The following is a 20,069-nucleotide window of genomic DNA, read 5'->3' on the forward strand; positions in this document are numbered from 1 at the left end:
GGGACACGACCATGTCACAAGCTGTTGGGGATGTAATTTGGGATCTGGGAGGGAAAGCAGGTCCAAGGACACAGGCAGCACCACCAGCCCTGCTTGCAGCACCGTTATCCCCTGAAGGCAGCCCAGAGGCCTGGGAGGTTCAGGGTGGGGGGTTCAATGCCCACCTGGTCACCACACCACTGGATCTGTGTGGGAGTTGGAAGGTGTAGGGACAGGGACTGCAGGAATCCCACTATCCATGGTTGGGCAGTGGGACCCCCCAGACACCTCCTGCCCAGCCTGCCTGCAGGATCCCACTGCCAGTTCCACCATTTTATCAGTGAGATGCTCTTCTTTCCCTGCAGTGACCCCCAAAACCTTCCCCACTTCCCCTTGGGCTGCACTCACTGATGACCAAAGGGAAGCACCCTCCATCCTCCATCACTTGCCCTGCTCTGCTTTCTCTTTTGTCCATCCCAGGTCTCCTCCTCCGATCCCACCACCATGGAAATCCCCCCCAAGAGCCCTGATGGGAGCGAGAAGTCCCCCCAGTCCAAGGAGCTGATCACCAGTAACACGGGCAGCACCCTGTGCATGAGCTCCCGCAGCGAGTCCGTGTGGACCAGCGCGTCCAGGAGCAAGTGGGACATTTACCACAAACCCGTCATCGTGGTGTCCGTGGGAGTTGCCATCTTCCTCTTCGGGATGGTCATCACCAGCCTGGCCTGCTTCCTGCCCAAGAACAAAGACGTTTACAAAATGTCTGGCCCGGCTTTCCTGTCCCTGGGGCTGATGCTCCTGGTCTGTGGCCTGGTCTGGATCCCCATCATCCGCAAGAAGCAGAAGCAGAGGCAGAAGTCCCAGTTCCTACAGAGCCTCAAGTCCTTCTTCTTCAACCGCTAAGGGCAGCCAGGACCTTCCCGAGAGGGTTCCCCTTCCCTCCAGCAACCTGTGTTGAGCAGCCATGAAAACAAACACATTCTTGTACTCCCCAGAGGATTTCATCCCAGCCAGTCTCTTCCCTACATGGTCTCCAGTGTGAAAATGAACTTTGTATTTCATCCAAGTCATCCCAGGAAAAAAAGGAGCGGGATTTTTCATCTGAGCCCAGCAAGGCAGGTCCAAGGTCTCTGCATCACCTCCCTGTCCAGAGAGTGACTCAACAGCACTCACTGGGTAAAGCAAAGCCCCAAAGGAACCTGGGCTGAAGCAAAACCCCAAAGGAACCCAGATCCCCCAGGAGTTTCTGCAGGATCCATCAGCAGAGAGGAGCCATTGACTGGAGCCACAATTCCTTCAAGCTCCCTAATTTTCCAGACAGGTTGGAGGCTCTGCACAGCATCAGGAGACACAGCAGGAGCAGAGGGGCACATTTCCTGCAGAGGGCACAGACCCTGCAGAGGGCACAGACCCTGCAGAGGGCACAGTTCCTGCTGCTCCAGGCACCTGGCAGGGCAGGGACAAGGGAGATGTGTCCAGGAATGGTCTAAGCTGTGGGAACTGTGCTTGGGGCTGATTCCCTCCCAGGAAACTCTCAACCTCCTCCTGGCCATCTCTGCTGGAACTCCCTCATTTCTGAAACTGGTGCCACATCAACATTTCTGCCTGAAAATATGGTCCAAGATGCCTGAGAGCTGAAGCATTTGTGTTTCCACAGCCTGGCTGACAGGGAGCTCGGGCTCACCCTGGCACTGGTGCCAGGCCACCCGCAGTCTGTGCCCAGGGCTGCCTGGGGATCTCCTCCACCCATGTGGGCAGAGCTTGAGGCGGCACATCCCATCCTGGCAGCCAGCACAGCTGGATTAGGAGTATTTGAGCACCCAAGTCCCTTTGCCCCAGGCTCAGCCTGGCCCTGAACTTTGCTTACTGACTGGTGCAGGCGTCCCTGGCCAGCCCGTGCCAAGTTGGTGACGGGGCTGGACGAGATCTGGCACAGGACCCAGCAAAGCTGTTTGCTCCTCAGCCATCCCTCGTGCCATGCCACGCTCTGCTGCTGTTTGCAACCCTGCCCTGGCACGGGGCACCAGCCTCTGCTCCTTCAGCTGCCATGGGCGGGGGATGCTCACCCAAAACTCCTGCTCAGGGCAGCTGCAGCCAGAGAGAGGATGGACAGCAGGATTCATGACGGGAAATCAGGGAGTGACGTGAAGAGCAGCCCCAGATCCCACCTGGAGGCAGATCTGGGCACAGGTGGGAGGCCCAGAGCTGCCCAGGATGGAGGAGGCATCTGGAAATGGGTCCTGCTGCAAAGAGCTGTGCTCAGCCAGGGCTGCGGGGCCAAGGGGATGCTCCAGGAGGACTGGAACTGCCAAATGGAGAGAGGGGGCTCCTGCTGGCCACGTCTCATGGCCAAGGAGAAGGACACAGCCGGTGAAATCTTAATGTGCTAAGAAGTCACTGAGACCAAGAACTGAACTGGACTCCAGACTGGTCATTTATAACAAGAATAGGAGTTTTCATTAAAGGAAAACGTTCCCAGGGGACTTGGACAGGGCTGCGCTGGTGTCACATCTCTGCAGTGTGGGGAGGGTGAGGTGACAGAGTTTGGGGGTGGCGTGGCACCCATGGGGCAGGGGAGGGAGAGGACAGGACGAGGAGTGGGGCTGGTTTGGGTGCTGGGTGAGGGGCTGAGTGAACACCTCAGTCCAGGGGTCAGCAGCAGCTCGGGAAGGGGCCTGGCAAGAGGATGGAGCCTGCCCAGGAAAAGGAAACAGCCCAAGGAGAGGATTTAGCAGGTGGAGCTCAATTTTGCTGCCCAGATCTGTGGTGGGACAGGGAGGCAAAGGGACAGGAATGTAAATGAAGGGAAAGTCAGATCAACAGCTAGGGGATAACTGCAGCTGGAAGTCCAGGAGCAAAGTGGGAACTCCCCCTTGGTAGCACGGGGTACAAATGCCTGGTCACTGCCTGGGAGGGAGGGAACTTTGCACTGGAGCTGCTCCCAGCACTGGGAATTGCATCTTTTTCTTGAAGTGAGCTGGAGCAATTTAGGGAAAGAGAGATGCAGGATAACCTGAAAGCTCTTCACAAGGGTTTCTTTAGGAGCTGACATTAGATTCATGCCCTGCTCTGGCCCAGCAAAACCCCACAGAGCTGCTGGAAAATGAATTTCTGCCTCTGTGTTGTGCCACAGGCGAGCCTCTACTTCCTTGGGACGTGGGAGGCTGCAGAGACAGGGAGTATCCGTGGGTTTGAATGGTTTTATGGACAACAGATTAAAAAGAGAGACAGTAGAAGCAAGAGAGGAGAATGTGCCCTCTGAATTCCGTACCAGACCAGTGGTGGATGCTGGCGAAGTCCAGGAGGAGCAGAGTCCAGGAGGGGTGGACTCATGCGCTGTCTCCTCCTGCCATTGCTGGGACAGGACGGGGCTAGAGGGACCTTTGATCAGTCCAGGGGCAAGTTCACACCTTTGGGCCATTCCTATTCACCTCCAAATCCCTGTTTGGCTGCTCCCTGCAATTCCTCTTCTCTCCCACTGAAGCCTGCCTGAATCCCACTGTGATGCTTTGGATCAGACCAAAGAAAAACACGTTTAGAGAAAAGATCAGGTTTTCCATAACATAATTATGTCTCACTAAAGCTCAGATGTGATCTGCCAGCTTCCCCTGTGCTATAAAAAGAACAGGAAAGCCATTACAAAAGTCATTATCTCTGCTCAAAGAGGAAATATTCCCCCTGCATCTCAAAGGTCACGCAGCAAACCCGCCCGGCAGGCTCGGCGTGGAGAACGTGGAGAACGCCCTGCTCCAGGTGTCTGAGCTGCCCCATTCCTGGGCCTCCACAGCACCAAACCTGCCCCGAGATGGGCACACCCCTGGGGCAGAGCCCCCTCTGAGGATGCTTAGCTCTAGTACCTAAAGAGGTTCCAAGAGGGCTTTGGACAAGGCCTGGAGGGACAGGACACAGGGAATGGCTTCCCAGTGCCAGAGGGCAGGGATGGGTGGGATATTGGGCAGGAATCCTTCCCAGGGAGGGTGGGCAGGCCCTGGCACAGGGTGCCCAGAGCAGCTGTGGCTGCCCCTGGATCCCTGGCAGTGCCCAAGGCCAGGCTGGACATTGGGGCTTGGAGCAGCCTGGGACAGTGGGAGGTGTCCCTGCCCATGGCAAGGGTGGCACTGGATGGGCTTTAAGTCCCTTCCAGCCTAACCCATTCCATGATCCCATGATCTCAGTCACACTCACTGGGTTCACCCTTGGTGCAATCAGGTTTCTGCAGCCGCTGGGATAAATTATTCCAGGGCGGGAGGAAGCAGGTGACCCCTGGTGCCTGTGAACACACCTTTACATTCCCCTGAGACCTTCCAGTGCTCCTTCCTGGAAACACAGCCTCAGGCTTGTGAGGCACAAGGGCTGACGTCCCAGATTCCCACTGGGATGCTGGAATGCCTGAGTGGGGATAACACCCAGGCTGCCAGTTCATCCTGCACCCTGAAATGCTGCTGGTGCTTACTTCCACTTGAGGAGCAGATGAGATCCCACCAGGATGAGCTGCACCTGTCCATCCCTCCCCAAAATCCAGCAGCCTTCCCTGTCCTTAGTGAGCAACGATGAGAGTAAAACATTCAGGGCACTCTCAGTGCTCACAGTGAAATTGAAACCCTAAAAAACCCTCTCCTGTTTCTACACTGAATGTTGGGCACATGGAAACTGCAGAAGGAACAGGGTTTTTTTTCTGCTGCTCAGGGGAAGGAGCTGCTGCCCAGGGAACAGAGGGTTTGCTCAGGGCTGTCTGTGTGTGTTTGGGAGTGGCAGGAGGGATAAAGCTGGGAGGCAGGAGGGATAAGGTTGGGATAAGACTGGGAGGCAGGACCAGATTCTTTACCTCCCACAATCTTCCCCAGTTTGCCACGGATGCACAGAGCAGAGAGGAAGGACAGCAAAGATGTTCCCAGTGCCACACCATAACCTGGGAGCAGAAAGCAGCATCCCTGTATCCCAAAAAGTCCCACTGGCTGCTCAGAGACCAGCCGGGAGCTCTGGGGGATTTTGGCTGATTCAGGGGTTCCTCACTGGCTTCCTGGTGTCACATTTTCGGGATGGGCAATGGCACAGGTGGTTTGATGGGTGCTCTCCAGCAAGACCTGCTCTTTGGAGGGGTTGCAGGGATGATGTATTTTTGGCATTCTGGAGAAATTCCTGTGCCTCAGTTTACCCGTAAGGAGAGGGGAATAGCAGGATGTGTCCAGGTTGTCCCTGGGATGTCAGAGCCAGTGTCCTGCGGACTTCCCTGCGTGGATGCTGCCCAGAAGTCACACAAGGTGCCCTGGGTCTCAAATCCCAGGGCTGTGGGCTGGTCAGGGGCAGATTTGCACCTCTGGGACAGACTGGATGTGAAGCAGCCCCACCTGGATGACCGCAGAGCATCCCGGGGTGGGCACACACGGAATTCCCCTGGGATCTGCTGGGGCCAGGCAGAGGCAGGGCCATGAAACGGTTAAAGCTGTATCGTGCGCTGCCTCCCGATTGTTCTGCAAGGTGTGTTGAGACATTTGTACTTCCTCTTGGCAGCCCGCAGCAGAGGCACGGGAGGCAGCGCAGGGATGCTGCTCCCCCCGCCGCCCTGAGGGGCTCGGGGCTGCACCATGCGCCTGCGGGGGCTGCTGGGCCGCTGCGCTGCCATCGCCCTCCTGGCCCTGCTCTGCGACGCCGTGGGGCTCCTCATCCTCCTCCTGGGCATCTTGGCTCCCATCAGCTCCTGGGACTTCTTCGTCTACCTGGGGGCCCTGCTGCTGGCCTTCAGCCTCGTCTTCTGGGTCTTCTGGTACACCTTCAACATCGAGGTGCCCCTCCGGGAGCTGGGGTGCAGCTGAGCCACGGAGCCACAGCGGGGACTTGCCCTCGGAGCAGCGGCTGGGATGATCCAAAGCATCCCTCAGCTGGTGAAGAGCACCCGAAAGAGACTGAAGGGAAGGGCCTGCTGGTCCTCACAGCATCGAGCAGCCAGATGGACCCTCAGGGGAAAGGTACCCACAGCTCAGCGGGCACAGGGATGCTTGGCTGGTGTGGGGGAATGCAGAGGTCCTGGCGGGGCAGCCGGAGCTTCCTGCTGGTGACAGGCGCTCTCAGGAGTAAGATTAGATTTTAAAATGCTCTGGGAAGGATTAACGATGGACGGGAAGTTGGTTTTGATGAGATGAAGGGATTTTGGGAGTGGGTTTTGGTGGAGTTTGGAGGGAGCTGTTGTCTGGGGTGTAATTCCTCGGTGCTTCCCGTCAGATGGTGCTGGGAGAGGAGGGTCCTGCAGAGCTGCTGCTCTCTCGTGACAGCTTTGTGGAGCAGAGTGACAAGGAGCATGAGCCACCCTGGCCATCCACCCTGGGCAAACAGGGAAAGTCAATAAGGATAATCCAGGGTTTAGCACCAGAACTTCTGTGTAAGGTGTGAGGGAGCAACCCCAGCTGCCCCTGTGTACCTCATCACACCCTGGGCGCTGCCGCCAGGGTTCTCCCTACAGGGAATGTTTTCCCAGCAGAGAGATGGGGAGCAGTGAAACCCAGGTGAAAGTTGTGCCACCAAGGCAGTGCTCTGATGGGCTGTAAGAGCCCGGTGACAAATGCTGAGCACACGGAAACCGCGTACAAAGTGCCATGTTTGAACATCAGCTCTGAGATTGGGCCCTGTTAATCTCGGGCTTGTCTAGAACATGCCTGGCTGGTTTGGCAGCTGCCCAAGGGGCAGAAAGGCCAGGTCTTGCCTGGTGTCTGCAGCCTGGTCCTACAGCAAGAGGGACCACAGAGCATCAGCAGTGCCTGCAGGGGCTGGTCTGACCTGGGAAGCTCAGAGGGCTCCGTTTTGTCCCAATGTGAAAGCAGCAACACCAAATCCTAGGGGAGTTGGAGGTGTCTGAGTGTTGGAGAGCAGGGATGGTGTTCTCCTGGCTCCCAGCATCCCGGGGATGTTCCTCCTGTGCTGGGCAGGATGGGGGAGCCAATTAGCCCGAGGTAAACGAGGAGTAGCCCCACAGTGCTCGGAGCTGCACGTGGCACAGGGAGGTGACAGCAGGAGGGTGCCCCAGCCACGAGCCAACCGTGCACCCACACCAAGAGCCAGCCAAGGAGGATGGGTTCAATGCAGAGTGAGGCAGCGAGGAGCAGAGATGGGGAGACGTCCCCACTGGCACACGGGTGAGTGTCAGGGTTCTGCTCCCTGTCAGCATCTCACTGCCAGTGACTGTCCCCGCCTGCGAGCCACGACAGGGACATTGCCCTGCACAGCTCTCTGCAAAGCCTCTCACACCCAGGGAGATGCTTTTTTGTCATTTACTTATTTTTCCCTTGATTTCCTCTCCTCTTGGCAGTGACCACAAGAGACAGACCCGAGGTTTTCCTGGCTCTGCCCTGTGAGGGGCAGCTGCCGTGTGGGTCACAGTGTTTTACAGCCCTGCACTCGCCAGGGTGCCCAGGCCAGGAGTTCAACTTTGCCCTCACCAGGTCTCCGGGTGGTTTTCCACCCCTGTGCCCTTTGGACTAGGTACTTCAGGAATTTCCTTGATGTGCCTCAGGATAAGAACCCGGGACAAGCATCAGTCGGATCCTGCAGCTGTAGAGAAGGAAGGGCAGCAGCAACCCACACCCTCCTTTATTTGCTCGGGGATTTTTAATTGCCGGTGCTGAGCCTGTCAATCCAGCCTGTAAATCCTGGCCGAGGGCTTTGTCACCCTTCAAGGTCTGTCCCTCGCTGGGTGCGTGCCTGGGTGTGGCGCTCGGGGACAACATCCAGGAAGCCGGGGCCGTTGCCCAGGGAACCCCGCGGGACCTGGGGCGAGATCCCTGTCCCCGCGGGTCCCTCCTGCCTCCCGGGCTGGTGGGACAGACAGTCCCGAACGGAGCTTTCGGGGGCAAAGTCGCTGCCAGCACCTGGCACTGGACGATGCCCCGTGCTTCACCAGCACGGCCAGGGGATGGTTTGGGGATGGAGAGGGGTGGAGGGTGATTGCCACACGGGAAAGTGCTGTCAGCCGTGTGCCTGGACCTCCTGGATGCATTCAGGAGCCTGTACCCAGTCCCGTGGAGGAGCAGAGGCTCCCCGTGCACCACCACACGCTGGGGAGCCCCAGCATCCCGCACGCCACTGCTCGCACGTTTCCCCTCTCTGCTCCGCCTGGGTCTGTGACAGTCGCCCAGAGGATGAATGTGGGCACGGGGTGCACAAACCAAACCCAGACACGTCTCTGTGTGCAAGGTGCCTTCAGCATCCTTCACCTCTCCCAGGCTGGCACAGAGGGACACAGGCACAGGCAGGACGTGGTGACTCCAGTGTCCCTCAGGCACAGGCAGGAGCAACCAGCCAGGCCCAGCAAGAGAGGGAAAACCTCCCAGTTGTGTGTGCTCATGGGCAGGGGCCGTGGGATTTCTCCTGACCCTCTGTGCCGTGACCCTGCACGCACCAGCACCTCCAGAGCACCAGCTCTGATGGTCTCCAGTGTCCTTTCCATCGCAGGGACACAGCTCCTTCCCTCTTCTGCTGTCCCCAAATCCCTCAGGCTGGAGCAGAGTCCGCTCCTGACAGCCCCAGTGGCAGGACAGGAGTGGGTGAAGCACCTGTGGGTCCCCATCCCTCGGTGCTGGGCAGCACTGGGAGCACTGGCCCAGGCCCAGGGCTTATCTTTCCCTCTGGGCTTTTGTGGTTTTGTGCTCGGTCTGTTTGCTCCATGCTGGGGGCTGTTCCAGATCCTTGGGTTTGGCACAGCCCCGTGGCCATGGCACAGAGCCCACATGGGCACCGGGAACCAGCAGCTCCCTCTGCTCCCTGACCAGCCTGTGCTCCCCCAGTCACCCCAGTGACACCGGTGGCCCGAAGCCCAGCAGCCTCCAGTGCTTCCTGCGCTGATACTGCAACCCCAAAATGCTGTGGGGTGACTCCAGGAGTCCCCTCTCGTGACCTGGACCTGCTCTCAGCAGTCTGGGCTCCCTCCCACTCATCCCCTGGATGGCATCACTGCCATGGATCCCTCACTGGGCACCGGGACCAGGGGAATACCAGCCTCAGCAGTGCCGGGTGTTTGCTCCTGAGTCTGGATCTTCCAGGGAGGGAAAAATCCTCCTTTTGTGCTGAAATGTTACCAGCCTCACTCGTATCTGGAGCTGGGCTGATCCTGAATATCCCTGGGCACCCTGGGCAGCCCTGGTGCTTCTGTCTGGGGTCTGTCTGGTGGGAAATGGTCCCCTGAGTCCCAGTGTTTTGATTTCACATCTTTATTGAAAGATCTTGAACTTCTCAGCTATTATCAGGGTCTTTTAAAGCATTCACAGCTCCTTCCACTCTCTGTTTACAGGGAGAGAGGAAAGGACAAGCGTGGATGTCAGGAGTGAGCAGAGGAAGAGGAGCAGCTCCGCACAAGGACTCTGCTGTGCTGCTCTTGCACAACCAGCACTGAGAGCACAGCAGGAGCTGTGTCCCTCTGCTGTGCTGGGGACACTGCCACAGCCACTCAGGACACCCCCTGAAGGATGGACAACCCTTTTGCATCCTCTGCCATCACTTTGCGCTCACCCCCTGCCCGCTGCGGGCTCAGAGGGCACAGCACGAGCAGCCTGGTGGCCACAGAGCCTCTTCCCACTGTCCCAGCCAGGGGCCACAGACCCACAGGGTCCGGCTGACAGCTCTGCCAACCTCACTGGAGGAGTGTGATGGGCCAGCAGGGCTCACACCTGGACAGACGGCCCGAGGTGCAGCTGAGTGCCCGGGCTGGGACCTGCTCTGTGCAGTGATGGGAGAGACAGACAACAAAATCAGACAGGACAGAGGGTTCCCAAAGCAAAATCCCAAAGCTGGAGGTGTCAGCTCTGTTCTACTCAAGGTCCAAGGCACTCTCTAAGGGCACTTCAGGAAATATTCAGACCTCAGTCCAAAGAGCTGCTGGGGAGCTGCAAAGGCCAGGAGAGGATTCAGCGCTTCAGCTGCCAAACCAGGGCTGGCTCAGCACGGGAACAAACCCCTGGCTCACTCCAAATCCAAAGCTCAGGGGAGAGGAGTGGTCTCCTGGTCTCCCACATCTCCACTCCCCTGTGTTCCTGATGCAGAGTTCAGCTGACCAGGAAGACACTTGTGTGGGATGGAAGCGTTTATAACACCTATGGAACATGTAACAACCTAGAGGCTGTTCAGCACTTTCCTTTGCAGACACCTCTCTCAGCTGTTTAAAACTTCACCAGAATTTATTTCATTGTGATTTCCTGCCCTGGAGAATCTGCTCTGAGGTGGAATCTGGTTCTTCTCTGCAGACCAGCTGGCAGGACAGTGCTGGCACTCAGGGACTCGGACACTCAGGGACTCAGACACTCAGGGACTTGGACACTCACCTTCCCCACTGCCCAGCCCCCAGCCTGGGCCAGGCAGGACTTTGCAGGTGACATCAGGCCTTTGGTGTCCTTGCTGTCCCTGGTTTTAGCACTTTGCCCCCACAGCAGGGGCAGTGGGGTTTGGGGGGTGTTGCTCAGTGTGGGAGCTTTGGGGGGGAACCAGCAGCTCTCCTCTGCCTCCAGTTCCTGGGGCACGAGGCTGGTGGCAGGGCTGGCACCTCAGACCCTGCCACGAGGAGGTGTCTGGTGTTCCCTGTAGCTCTCAAACCATCCTGTCTTCCAAGCAGGGCAGGAAAGCTCCCTGCTCCCCTCCACGGCTGGGCTGGGCAGGACCCACAGCCTCAAAGCTCTGAAATGACTTCGGTTTGAAACGGAGGCACATTTGTGCCCCAATCCTGCCCTGGATAGGACAGGAACCTCCTCCCTGTTCCCCAGAGCATCCAGCAGAGAGCTGGCCCACTAAGGGATGCAGAGCCTGTGCCAGGGGGTTTGTTCTGTTCTGGGAACACCAGTTTGGTGCCATCTCTCTGGGACTGTTTCCCTAAAGCTGCTGCCTTCCTCCCCAAATCTGTTTGTCCCCTGGCAGGGGCGGTGGGGTGAACAGGGACCTCTGGTTGCAGGGACTCCGTGGAGGAGCAGCTCTCACACGAGGCGGGGTGAGAGATGGAAATTGGGGGAGCACTTGTGGGATAATTCAGGCCATCAGTGGCAAACAGCAGCATCATTAACCCCTCTCTGGCAATGTGGAGAGACCCCTCCAGTGCAAGGAAGTCTTTAAAAAAATTATCTTTAGTAAATACAGGCACTGTTGTCTCTGCTGCATTTGCGATCAATGAGGCAGTGGGACTTTAATTAATTCTTTTCTCTGCAAATACAAAACCATGTCAAGAGGATCTCCGAGATTTTCGCAGGTTCCTAACGCTCTGGAAGCTGGTGTCGGGCGTTCAGGAGCCTTATCACCGAGATAAGCAGAGGTGCTATCTCTGCAGCGAGTGCCCTCTGCCCCGGGCAAAGCCAGCCCTCGCCAGGGCAGCGCGCCAGGCACGGCCAGATCCACACCCCAGGAAGGACACAGCCTGCAGCCAGGGCTTTCACCAAATGAACTGTCCGGGAAAATGCTGGGCTGCCCCTGCTGACAGGGGGGTGGAGAGGGACCGGCACCCTCTGACCTGACAGGGGACCCCAAACTCCTCCTGCCCGCCGGACCTGCCCAGCCCCCTGCAGCCGGGTGCTGGGGTGGGGGACGAGCAGGATTCGCACATCCTGGAGGAACTGGTTCTCCCAGCACAGCCCCTCCTGCAGCCACCCCCGTCCCTCCCAGCCGGGAGCAGGGGGATGCCCGGTCCCTGCCACGGCCCCGGTCCCAGCTGGTTCCAGCACAGCCGAGCTGGAGGGATGGGTTCCGAACTGGGATTTAACCCTCCCCAGCCCTGGAGGTGCTGGGGCTGAGGGATGCTTTGGGGTGGGATTCGGCAGGAGGAGCAGCTCCTGCGCCCTCTGCACTCCGGGCCAGCTCCTTTTCCTGTCCCATCAGGTGCCACTGCGGCTCAGCCGCTGTCCCGGGGCCGCCAGGGCAGGGGAGGCTGGCCAGTGCCGGGGGTCCCACCTCGCCCCGTCACCGGCTTGGGCTCCCTTCATGTTCTCCGAGCCTGGCGGGGCTCCCACTGAATGAGTTCATTGCTGCTCCTTCGGAAGGTTCCGCGGGGGATGGGGGACGGGCCGGTGTCACCACAGCCGGTGTCACCATGGGCCAGTGTCACCACAGCCGGTGTCACCAGGGCCAGCGGAGCCTGCCTGGGGCTCACTCACTGCAGCACCATGTGTGGAGCTGGTGGGCAGCTCCTGGAGGCACACAGCACCCCTGGGCATCCCAGAAAATCTCCAGGCATCTTTTGAACATCCCTGGGCATCTCTGTGCATCCCTCAGCATCCCTGGGCATCCTGGAACTCGCTGCTGCTCCAGAGCCAGGCAGGGAGGAAACCCACCACCACCACACCAGTGACAGCTGGGAGACCCTGCTGTCCATCCTGGGTGACCCCGCTGCCCATCTGGGGCTCGTGGCTACTGCTTCCCCTGAGTGGCCACCAAATAATTTGTGGCTGCGGTTACTGATGCTCAACAGGGCCTCGTGGCTGCTCCCCACCCACTCTCAGCACAGCCAGTGCACAGGGAATGAAAACTTTGGGACCAAAACCCTTCCAGCAGGCAGGGTCCAGGTGTGGCTGGAGGTGACATCTCGCTCCAGCAGCCACAGTCGTCAGCTGTCCCCAAGGAGGTGCTGCCACAAGGGTCCCTGCAGATCCTGCAGATGTCACAGCAGCCACCTGCAACCCTGGATTGTGCCAGGAGCTGCCAGCTCCCACCCCTGAGGCATCCAAGGAGGGTTTCCTACCAGGGTCCACACCTGAGTTAAGTAAAGTGACCCCAGGCTTTCCTGTCCCACAGGAACATTTCTCAGCTTTTCACTAAACCCCTGAATCCCTCCCTCAGGCATCCCATGGGGGATTCCAAACCCTGCTTGTCCTCAGCCTGGCTGCAGGAAGGGCTCCTGTCCCAGGATCTGGGCGTGCCCAGGGCATTGGTGCCCCGCAGCTCTGCCACAGGGGAGATTTGCCATCAGCCGGCAGATAAATCACTCCGGAGACAAGGAAAATGGCTTTTCCAGCTCAATTTCCTGCTGCAAAAAGGGGCATGAGTTAAGGCAAAACCCGTTCAAAAGCAGCTCTTCCCAGAAAATGCATTTGCTGGCCTTTGCCAGCCATTACTGGAAGGAGAGTGCAGACACCTCTGATGGTATTCCAGGGGTTTTCCACGGTAGATCACTGAGTTTTTGACAAAAAGGATCTGTAAGGATGACACAGGGAAGTGTAAAGCCAGCCCAGGCAGCTGAGCAGGAGGAGTCCCAGGGTGCTGATGTGACACTGGCAGTGCCGAGAAGGGCAGGGCTGGGCCCACCCTCCTCTGCCCCTCAGCTTTGCCCCTCCGCCAACAGCCACAGGGACAGAAATCAGCCCCTCACCACGGGACAGCTCCAGCCCCGCTCCTGTCCCCGTGATCCCTCAGAGAGGGCTCGGGGATCTCGTCGCGGTGAGCCACCCCTGCCGTGGGCACTGGTGGCACAGTGGGGACAGCGGCTGAGCCCCTCGGGCACTGCCAAACCTCCAGGCTCGATGTAGGCTCAGGAAACCCCCGTGTCCTGCAGAGCCCCGGGAGAAAAGCCACCCAGGGCCGCAGGATGGACGGTGGAAAAGGGTGGACAGTGGAAAAGGGTGGACGGTGGAAAAGGGAATGGGCCCCGTGCTGGAGATGGAGCCAACGGGACCTTGGAGAGCCCCAGGGGCAGGGACAGCCAGGTCAGTGTCACCTCCTGTCCATGTCCCACACCGGCCCAGCCCCACTCCAGCTCCCAGCTGCTCGTGGCTCTCCAGGCAGGGCAGGGCAGGGCAGGGCAGGACAGGGAGCTTGGAGGAGCCTCCTCCTCTATTATTCATGGCCAGATCTGGCTGATGGAGCCGGGGCTCCCTGAGGCCGCTTCCTAATGGAGCTGCAGCCGTGCCTGCCCAGCGAGCACTCCTGGGCCTGCACAATTCCCACTCCTCCCATCCCCGTGCCATAAAAGTGCCACCTTCTGCTGCTAATGATGCATTACTTGGCCATTGCTGGGGCTCAGAGCCTGCTGCCATCCTGCAGAGACCGGAGCTGGAGTGTAGGCGGGCAGGTGTGCTCTGCAGCCAGGGAAATGGCACAAGCCAGGATCTGCCAGGACCCTGATGGAGCGGCCACAGCCCAGCTGAGCTCAGGGGCACCCACGGGCACAGCTGGGGCACGGCAGGGCCTGCACAGAGCCTAGCTTTAGGCAGAGGAAGGGAAAGAGGTGGCAGAGGACACCTGGGGATGTCCCAGCACCAGCTGGAGCTGCAGCCCAGCGAGCAGGGTGTGCTCCCTGCCTGCAGGACAGCTCCTGCAGAGGAGGATCCATGGCTGGTGGGTGAGGCAGTGCTGGAGGATGACTCAGGACTGGCAGAGTTTCTGGTGGATGTTCTGCAGGAGGAATGTTAAATCTGCCTCAGGAAGCCTGGCCAGCCCCTCAGCCAGTCGGGCTCTGTCCCTTTGCAGCACTGGCCGCGGTTCCCTGGGACCCTCTCCTGTCCGTAAGGACATCCCAGAACTGAGCCCCTAGAACTGGGACCGTGACCTGGGGTTCGCACAGCTCGAGGTGCCACATCACCACGGAGGGGCTCATGAGGGTCACAGTGTGGTGGCAAGGCTTAGGTTCCCTCGGATAATCCTGTGGACCATCCCCACGCCCACTTTGCTGCCCATCCCTCCTGGAGAGCTGTGCACATCCACTCGCCTGTCTGTGCACCTCCCAGCCCCTCACCCTGTCCCCGGCCCTGCAGCCACGCCAGCGCCATTAGCTGAGGTCTGTGTGTGCAGCCCCAGCCTTCCCCAGCCGCAGCAGAGCCCCTGGCTCCCTCCCCACACTCCCATCAGGCCATAATTGCCCTAATGGGCTCTCGGGGTCACCCGGCCCATGCACTCCACTGGCCTTGGGTGACCTCTGGCTGCTGCTGACCAGAGCCTGGACACTGGGCAGGGGACAGGGCTCCAGTGTCACCCGTGAGACAGGGGATGGGAGAATCCTGCCCTTTCCAGGGATGGGAAGGGGAGAGGGGCAGCAGGGCTGGGCCCGATGGGAGCCGCAGGGTGGGCTGTGATTCAAGGGGACACTTGGGGTGGGACATTAGTGACACACAGGCACGATGGAGCCAGGGCACCCAGGGCAGGCAGGATGGGGCCAGGAGAAGCCAGCAGCTCCCAGATGGAATCCCAAGCAGAGCTGTGTGCCAGGAGCCCGAGGGTACCTGGGCCAGGTGCGGCACGGGAGCAGGGACAGATCAGGCACGAGGAAGGCGGTGCGAGGTGGGGACGGGGTGCTCGGCACGGCGTTTCCCGGGATCTCTCCAGTTCCATCTGCCCGGCCCTGCCATCCCTGGCCGAGCAGTGCCACCCTGTGGGAAACACCCTCCTCTCCTCCGCAGGGGTGATGCCCCCGAACCCTCCCCATGGATGAGCCCCCAGCCTCGGTCCCCCCTCCCCCGGTCCTGTGCGTGCCCCTGACACAGCACAAGCCACCCCCATCCCCTCCCGGTGCTGCCACTGGAGCTCTTCCCGGTCCCCACTGCCTTCCCAAATATCTCCAGGGCTGCAGCCACCCTGGGCCACCTCCCAGCAGCCCTGTGCCAAGGGGCTGGTGCCCTGGCACCCTGCATTAATTGCCCCGACAGACTAATAACAGGGTTTATTATTAAATAATGAGGCATGGACACGTCACGATCAGATCATCATTTCTTATGAAACAGGGTCTCCATTCCAGGGCGGTGTCTCAGGCACTTTTCCCCAGTGCTTCACGCAGGGGTCGGGGTCATGGCACACCAGGTTTGGGTGGGGACACTGAGGCGGGGCTGGGGGAGTGCAGGAACATCACAGGGAGCAGCAACCCAGCAGGGCAGTGTGCCCAGCTGTGACCCCAGGGATGGCAGGGGACACCATCAGCTCCTCTGCCCCACACTGCTGCCCCTTCCCAGCCCCAAGTGGTTCTTATTTGCTGCCCTGAAAAGTTCTGTCTGGTCCCAAAGCCACCTCGGTGGCACTGCTGGAGATGTTTGTCCCTCCCCTGGGAGCATGGGAAGCCTGTGCCAGCCCTGTGCCCCACTGTCACCTCCTGTGGGGTGATCACATCCTGCTCACGTTGGGGTGATGGTGAGGGACATCCTGCTCACATTGGGGGACACTGAGGGATGCCCTGCTCACATCGGGGGACACTGAGGGATGTCCTGCTCACATTGAGGTGACACTGAGGGATGCTCTGCTCGCAATGGGGGACAGTGAGATGCCCTGTTCACATTGGGGTGACACTGAGGGACGCCCTGCTCATATTGGGGTGACACTGAGGGACGCCCTGCTCACACTGAGTGCCCATGAAGTGACACATTCCCTGGTGACAGAGTGAGAGCAGCACCCACGGGGCCAGGGACTGGGTCAGGAGGACAAAGGTGAGGAAGGTGCAGACTGGGCTGGGGATAAATGCCACGAGTGGCTCCAGCACCAGCAGGGGTGTCCAGCAGCCCCCTTCCCCCTCCCCTGAGGGCAGGCACAGAGACTCCCAAATCCCAGCTGTGCCTCCCTGCTGCCCACTGCCCTCCCAAAGGGGGGCCCTGGGCTGGGGGCTGACACTGGGGACCCCTCAGGTGGGACCAGTCCCAAGAGGGCAAAGCCAGGAGGTTTGGGGGACTGAGCAGTGCCCAGCCTGTTTGGCACAGGTGAAAATGGGTCCTTGGCTGTGAGACCTCAGGAGTGGGATACAGGGACAAGGAAATGTCACTCTGCCACGGGGCTCTGGCAAGGACAGCAGGGTGGGATCCCAAATCTGCCCCTTTATGGTGGTCAGAACTTGGGTTTACTTCCTACCCTTCACCCCAACCCCTGTCCCCGGGTCACCAGGGCAGGAGGGACGCTGTGACAATGGGAGGACGGCCACCACCCTGGGGAGCTCAGAGAGAGGTGAGGGAGGGCACGGCTGGGACTGCCTGTGGGATGAGCTGTCTTCCCTTCCCATGCCATGGCACTGCAGGGAGGCTGGCACAGGGGAGGGTGAGTTCAGCAGGGCCAGCATCACTCTCTCCATCCTCCGGTTTCACTGCCCTCGTGCCCAGCAGCTGCAGGCTCTGCTTCATCCATCCCTGGGATGGAAGCCATGAGTTTCTGCTCCAGGCTGGCTGCATCACAATGATCCAAACATCCCGGGAGCTTGGGGGCCTCCAGCAGCCCCACAGCCTGGCAGCCCTCATCCTCTGGTGCACAGAGCCCTTGGCTGTGCTTGATGCCAGTCGCAGCCTGCCCGGAGCTGGGGAGGAGCTGGGCAGGACCAGCCCAGCCCCGTCGGGCCCTGCAGGGGCTGTCACAGGGTGCAGGAGGATCCTCTCCACCGAGACCCTGCAGGAAGCCACCAGCAGGGTGTGTCCTGCCATATTTCAACAAAAAGGGACAGAAAATGCCACCAGTGACACCGTGAGCACCTGGTGAGCTGCAGGAAGGTCTGAAAGTCCGTTCAGATGAGAGAGCTTCACCTGAAGCTGCTTCTGGGCTTTCTCCAGGAGCCTTTAGAGAGAGGCTCCAGCTCTGTCCTAGCACCAGTGACACCACCCTGGTGTCCCAGCTGATCCCATCCCTGCTACAAGTCCCTCTTGACCAGCAGCAGCCACGGCAGCACGGCCGCCAGCATGGCCACGGTCAGGACGAGCATCACGGCCAGGGCCATGGGCGACTGGCAGCACTTCAGCCCCAGGGCCGGGCTGGACGACACCGAGCTGGCCGTGTCCGCCCTGCTCCTCCCGCCCAGGGAGCCGCAGTCCGCGGCCACCAGCGGCATCCCGTGGTCGCTGATGACGAAGATGTGAGCTTCCCGTGCCAGCACCCCCGGGAGCCCCTGTGGGCCCGCCGAGCACCGCTCCAGGCTCTGCACCGGCATCACGAAGTGACTGGGCACCACCAGCGTGTTGCTGGCCTCACTTTTGGCCAGGTGGGACAAGGAGGACGGCGACAGAGGCATCTCCAGCGCCCGGGGGTTGGTGCCCGCCCTGGGCGGCCACAGAGCCTTCTTCTTGCTGAGAAAGGTGACGTAGCGGCACACGGGGCAGATGATGCTGCTCTGGATGTGCCCGTCCAGCTTGGCCGACAGCAGGCACTTCACCAGGCAGTCGTGGCAGAAGGTGTGGCCGCAGCTGAGCCGCCGGTGCGTGGCCTCCAGGGGCTGGAACTTCTCGTAGCACACGGGGCACTCGGCCGGGGCTTCGTCCTTGCTGGAGGAGGTCTCCGACATCCCTGCTGCGGTGGCCGCGGGAGCTGCTCGGCTGCCAGGGACAGGCACGAGGGGTTATCAGGGGCTGGGTGACAGGGATTAACACAGTCCATCTCTTCATCCCTCCTCCTCCTCCTCCCTGCTCTCCTGCCACTGCCCTTCACCCTCACAGAAGGAGGGGACGGCCGCCTGGCACGGCCTGCACAGGGCAGGGCACTCTCAGCAGCATTAAACCTCCCAGTGCGGCCCTGGGGGCAAGGGACAGATGATGGGAGGATCTCAGCTACAGAGCCCTCCAGGGCAATAATCCCTGGCTGCAAAACCACAGGGGCCGAGGGCTGAGCCCCTGGCTGGAGCCGTGGGTGCGGAATTCCCGGGGCAGACCGTGTCATTCCAGGCACAGGCTGTGTCACGAGTGCCTCTGTGCTCAGCTGCAGCTGCTGGGAGCTGGGAATTCCCACCCCACCATGGAACCTGCCAAGGACAGGGAGATGCTCCCACCCCGGAGAGCTCAGGGGGGACAGGGGGAGCGTGGAGCAGCCAGGTTGGTGGAGCAGGCGGGAGCCTCAAGGGACAGAGGGGGAGGTGACACAGCCAGGGCAGGCAGCAAACCCCACACCGGGCTCCTTCCAGGCTGATGGGGGCTGGTGGCCCGGGCTGGTGGCCAGGCCATGGCATCTCCAGGCCGTGTCCACGCTCAGGCCGGAGCTGGGTGCAGCCAGGGAGGCTGGAGCTGTGTCAGGGTTAGTCAGAGAGCAGCGCAGAGCTCAGCTGCCCCACCCTAGCCGCGGCGTGGGGCACTGTGGGGTGCTCTGAGCCCCGGGTGTGGGGCACTGTGGGGTGCTCTGAGCCCCGGGTACGGGGCACTGTGGGGTGCTCTGAGCCCCGGGTGTGGGGTACTGTGGGGTGCTCTGAGCCCCGGCACGGGGCACTGTGGGGTGCTCTGAGCCCCGGGTGTGGGGCACTGTGGGGTGCTCTGAGCCCCGGGTGAGGGGCACTGTGGGGTGCTCTGAGCCCCAGATCTGTGCCTGGGCTGGGGCTGAAGCTCTGCCCTGCATCTCCCCGGGCAGGGAAGGGGCGGCGCAGAGCAGAGAAGGGAAAGGGGAGATGCTCAGCTCAGCTCCCTTCTCTCAGACCAGCTCGGGAACCAGACCATCACAGCTGCAGGTTTTTCCAGAACCTGGCGGCGTTTCCAGACCCAGCCCAGCCCGCAGCCCTTTTCTCACGCGTGACAGTGCCACGGACACCCTCCCAGCCGATCTGGAGGTTCTGCCATCCCCTGCCCTCCTCCTGCGGGGGAGTCACCCTGTCCCGGCACGGCCACAAGAGCACCACGAGCCGCCCCCTCCTCAGGCACGAGAACAGATCCAGGCTCCTGCTCTGCTTCAGGAGGGATCAGCGATTGCTGCTCCCCAGGGAGCCCTCGCCCCCTGCTCCCCCGCGCCCCAAAGTCCCCTTACCTGCTGTGGGGCCCCAGGGCAGCGGCCCCTCCATGCGCGGCTGTCCCCAGACACGGGGCTGGCCCGGGAGAGCACCGGGACACCTTTGGGACACCCGGTGCCGGCTGCGTCTGGGGAGGGCGCGTTGTGCAAGGGCTGGAGCGGGGACAGGGCAGGGCCAGCTCCGCCGAGTGAATGCGGAGGAACCCGTTCGGGCTTTAAAGGGCTCGCATTGGCCCGCTTGGCCAGGGAGTGGGCGAGGAGCTGGAGTCAGGCGTCGGGGGCAGGGACGGGAGGCACGGTCTTGCCTTCCCCGGTGTCCCCGGGCTCGTCCCTGTGGGGTCAATCGCAAGGAATCCGGCACTGAAGGGGTGCCGGGACCCCTCTGGGGCTGCAGGGCTGGGCGAGCTGCGCATCCTGCACCGGGTCCTGCACCTGGCCTGGGCTCCTCACCCCCGCTGCCCTCATCCTTGTCCCCAAGCCCC

The 20,069-nt window shown here is 60.7% G+C and overlaps 3 protein-coding genes across 3 annotated transcripts; 2 read left to right on the top strand and 1 right to left on the bottom strand.

Moving 5' to 3' along the window:
* The first annotated feature begins 465 nt into the window (after positions 1 to 465).
* PIRT (phosphoinositide interacting regulator of transient receptor potential channels) lies at positions 466 to 882 on the top strand. Its single transcript, XM_069032992.1, has one exon. It carries the CDS (start codon positions 484 to 486, stop codon positions 880 to 882), a length of 399 nt encoding a protein of 132 aa, XP_068889093.1. The 5' UTR covers positions 466 to 483.
* Positions 883 to 5,521: 4,639 nt separating this feature from the next.
* On the top strand, positions 5,522 to 11,106 carry TMEM238L (transmembrane protein 238 like). The gene is made up of 2 exons (XM_069032530.1): positions 5,522 to 5,945; positions 9,257 to 11,106. The coding sequence occupies exon 1, from the start codon at positions 5,565 to 5,567 to the stop codon at positions 5,790 to 5,792; it is 228 nt and encodes a 75-aa protein (XP_068888631.1). The 5' UTR covers positions 5,522 to 5,564; the 3' UTR covers positions 5,793 to 5,945; positions 9,257 to 11,106.
* Positions 11,107 to 17,518: 6,412 nt separating this feature from the next.
* On the bottom strand, positions 17,519 to 18,166 carry RNF222 (ring finger protein 222). Its single transcript, XM_069032977.1, has one exon. The coding sequence runs from the start codon at positions 18,164 to 18,166 to the stop codon at positions 17,519 to 17,521; it is 648 nt and encodes a 215-aa protein (XP_068889078.1).
* Between the last annotated feature and the right edge of the window lie 1,903 nt (positions 18,167 to 20,069).

The sequence above is a fragment of the Aphelocoma coerulescens genome, chromosome 18, assembly GCF_041296385.1.
Source record: "Aphelocoma coerulescens isolate FSJ_1873_10779 chromosome 18, UR_Acoe_1.0, whole genome shotgun sequence".
NCBI classification, from domain to species: Eukaryota; Metazoa; Chordata; class Aves; order Passeriformes; family Corvidae; genus Aphelocoma; species Aphelocoma coerulescens.

What these genes read in the sequence shown, in the direction of transcription:
- PIRT (XM_069032992.1), top strand. Translation starts at nt 484, where the DNA reads ATGGAAATCCCCCCCAAGAGCCCTGATGGGAGCGAGAAGTCCCCCCAG.
- TMEM238L (XM_069032530.1), top strand. Translation starts at nt 5,565, where the DNA reads ATGCGCCTGCGGGGGCTGCTGGGCCGCTGCGCTGCCATCGCCCTCCTG.
- RNF222 (XM_069032977.1), bottom strand. Translation starts at nt 18,166, where the DNA reads ATGTCGGAGACCTCCTCCAGCAAGGACGAAGCCCCGGCCGAGTGCCCC.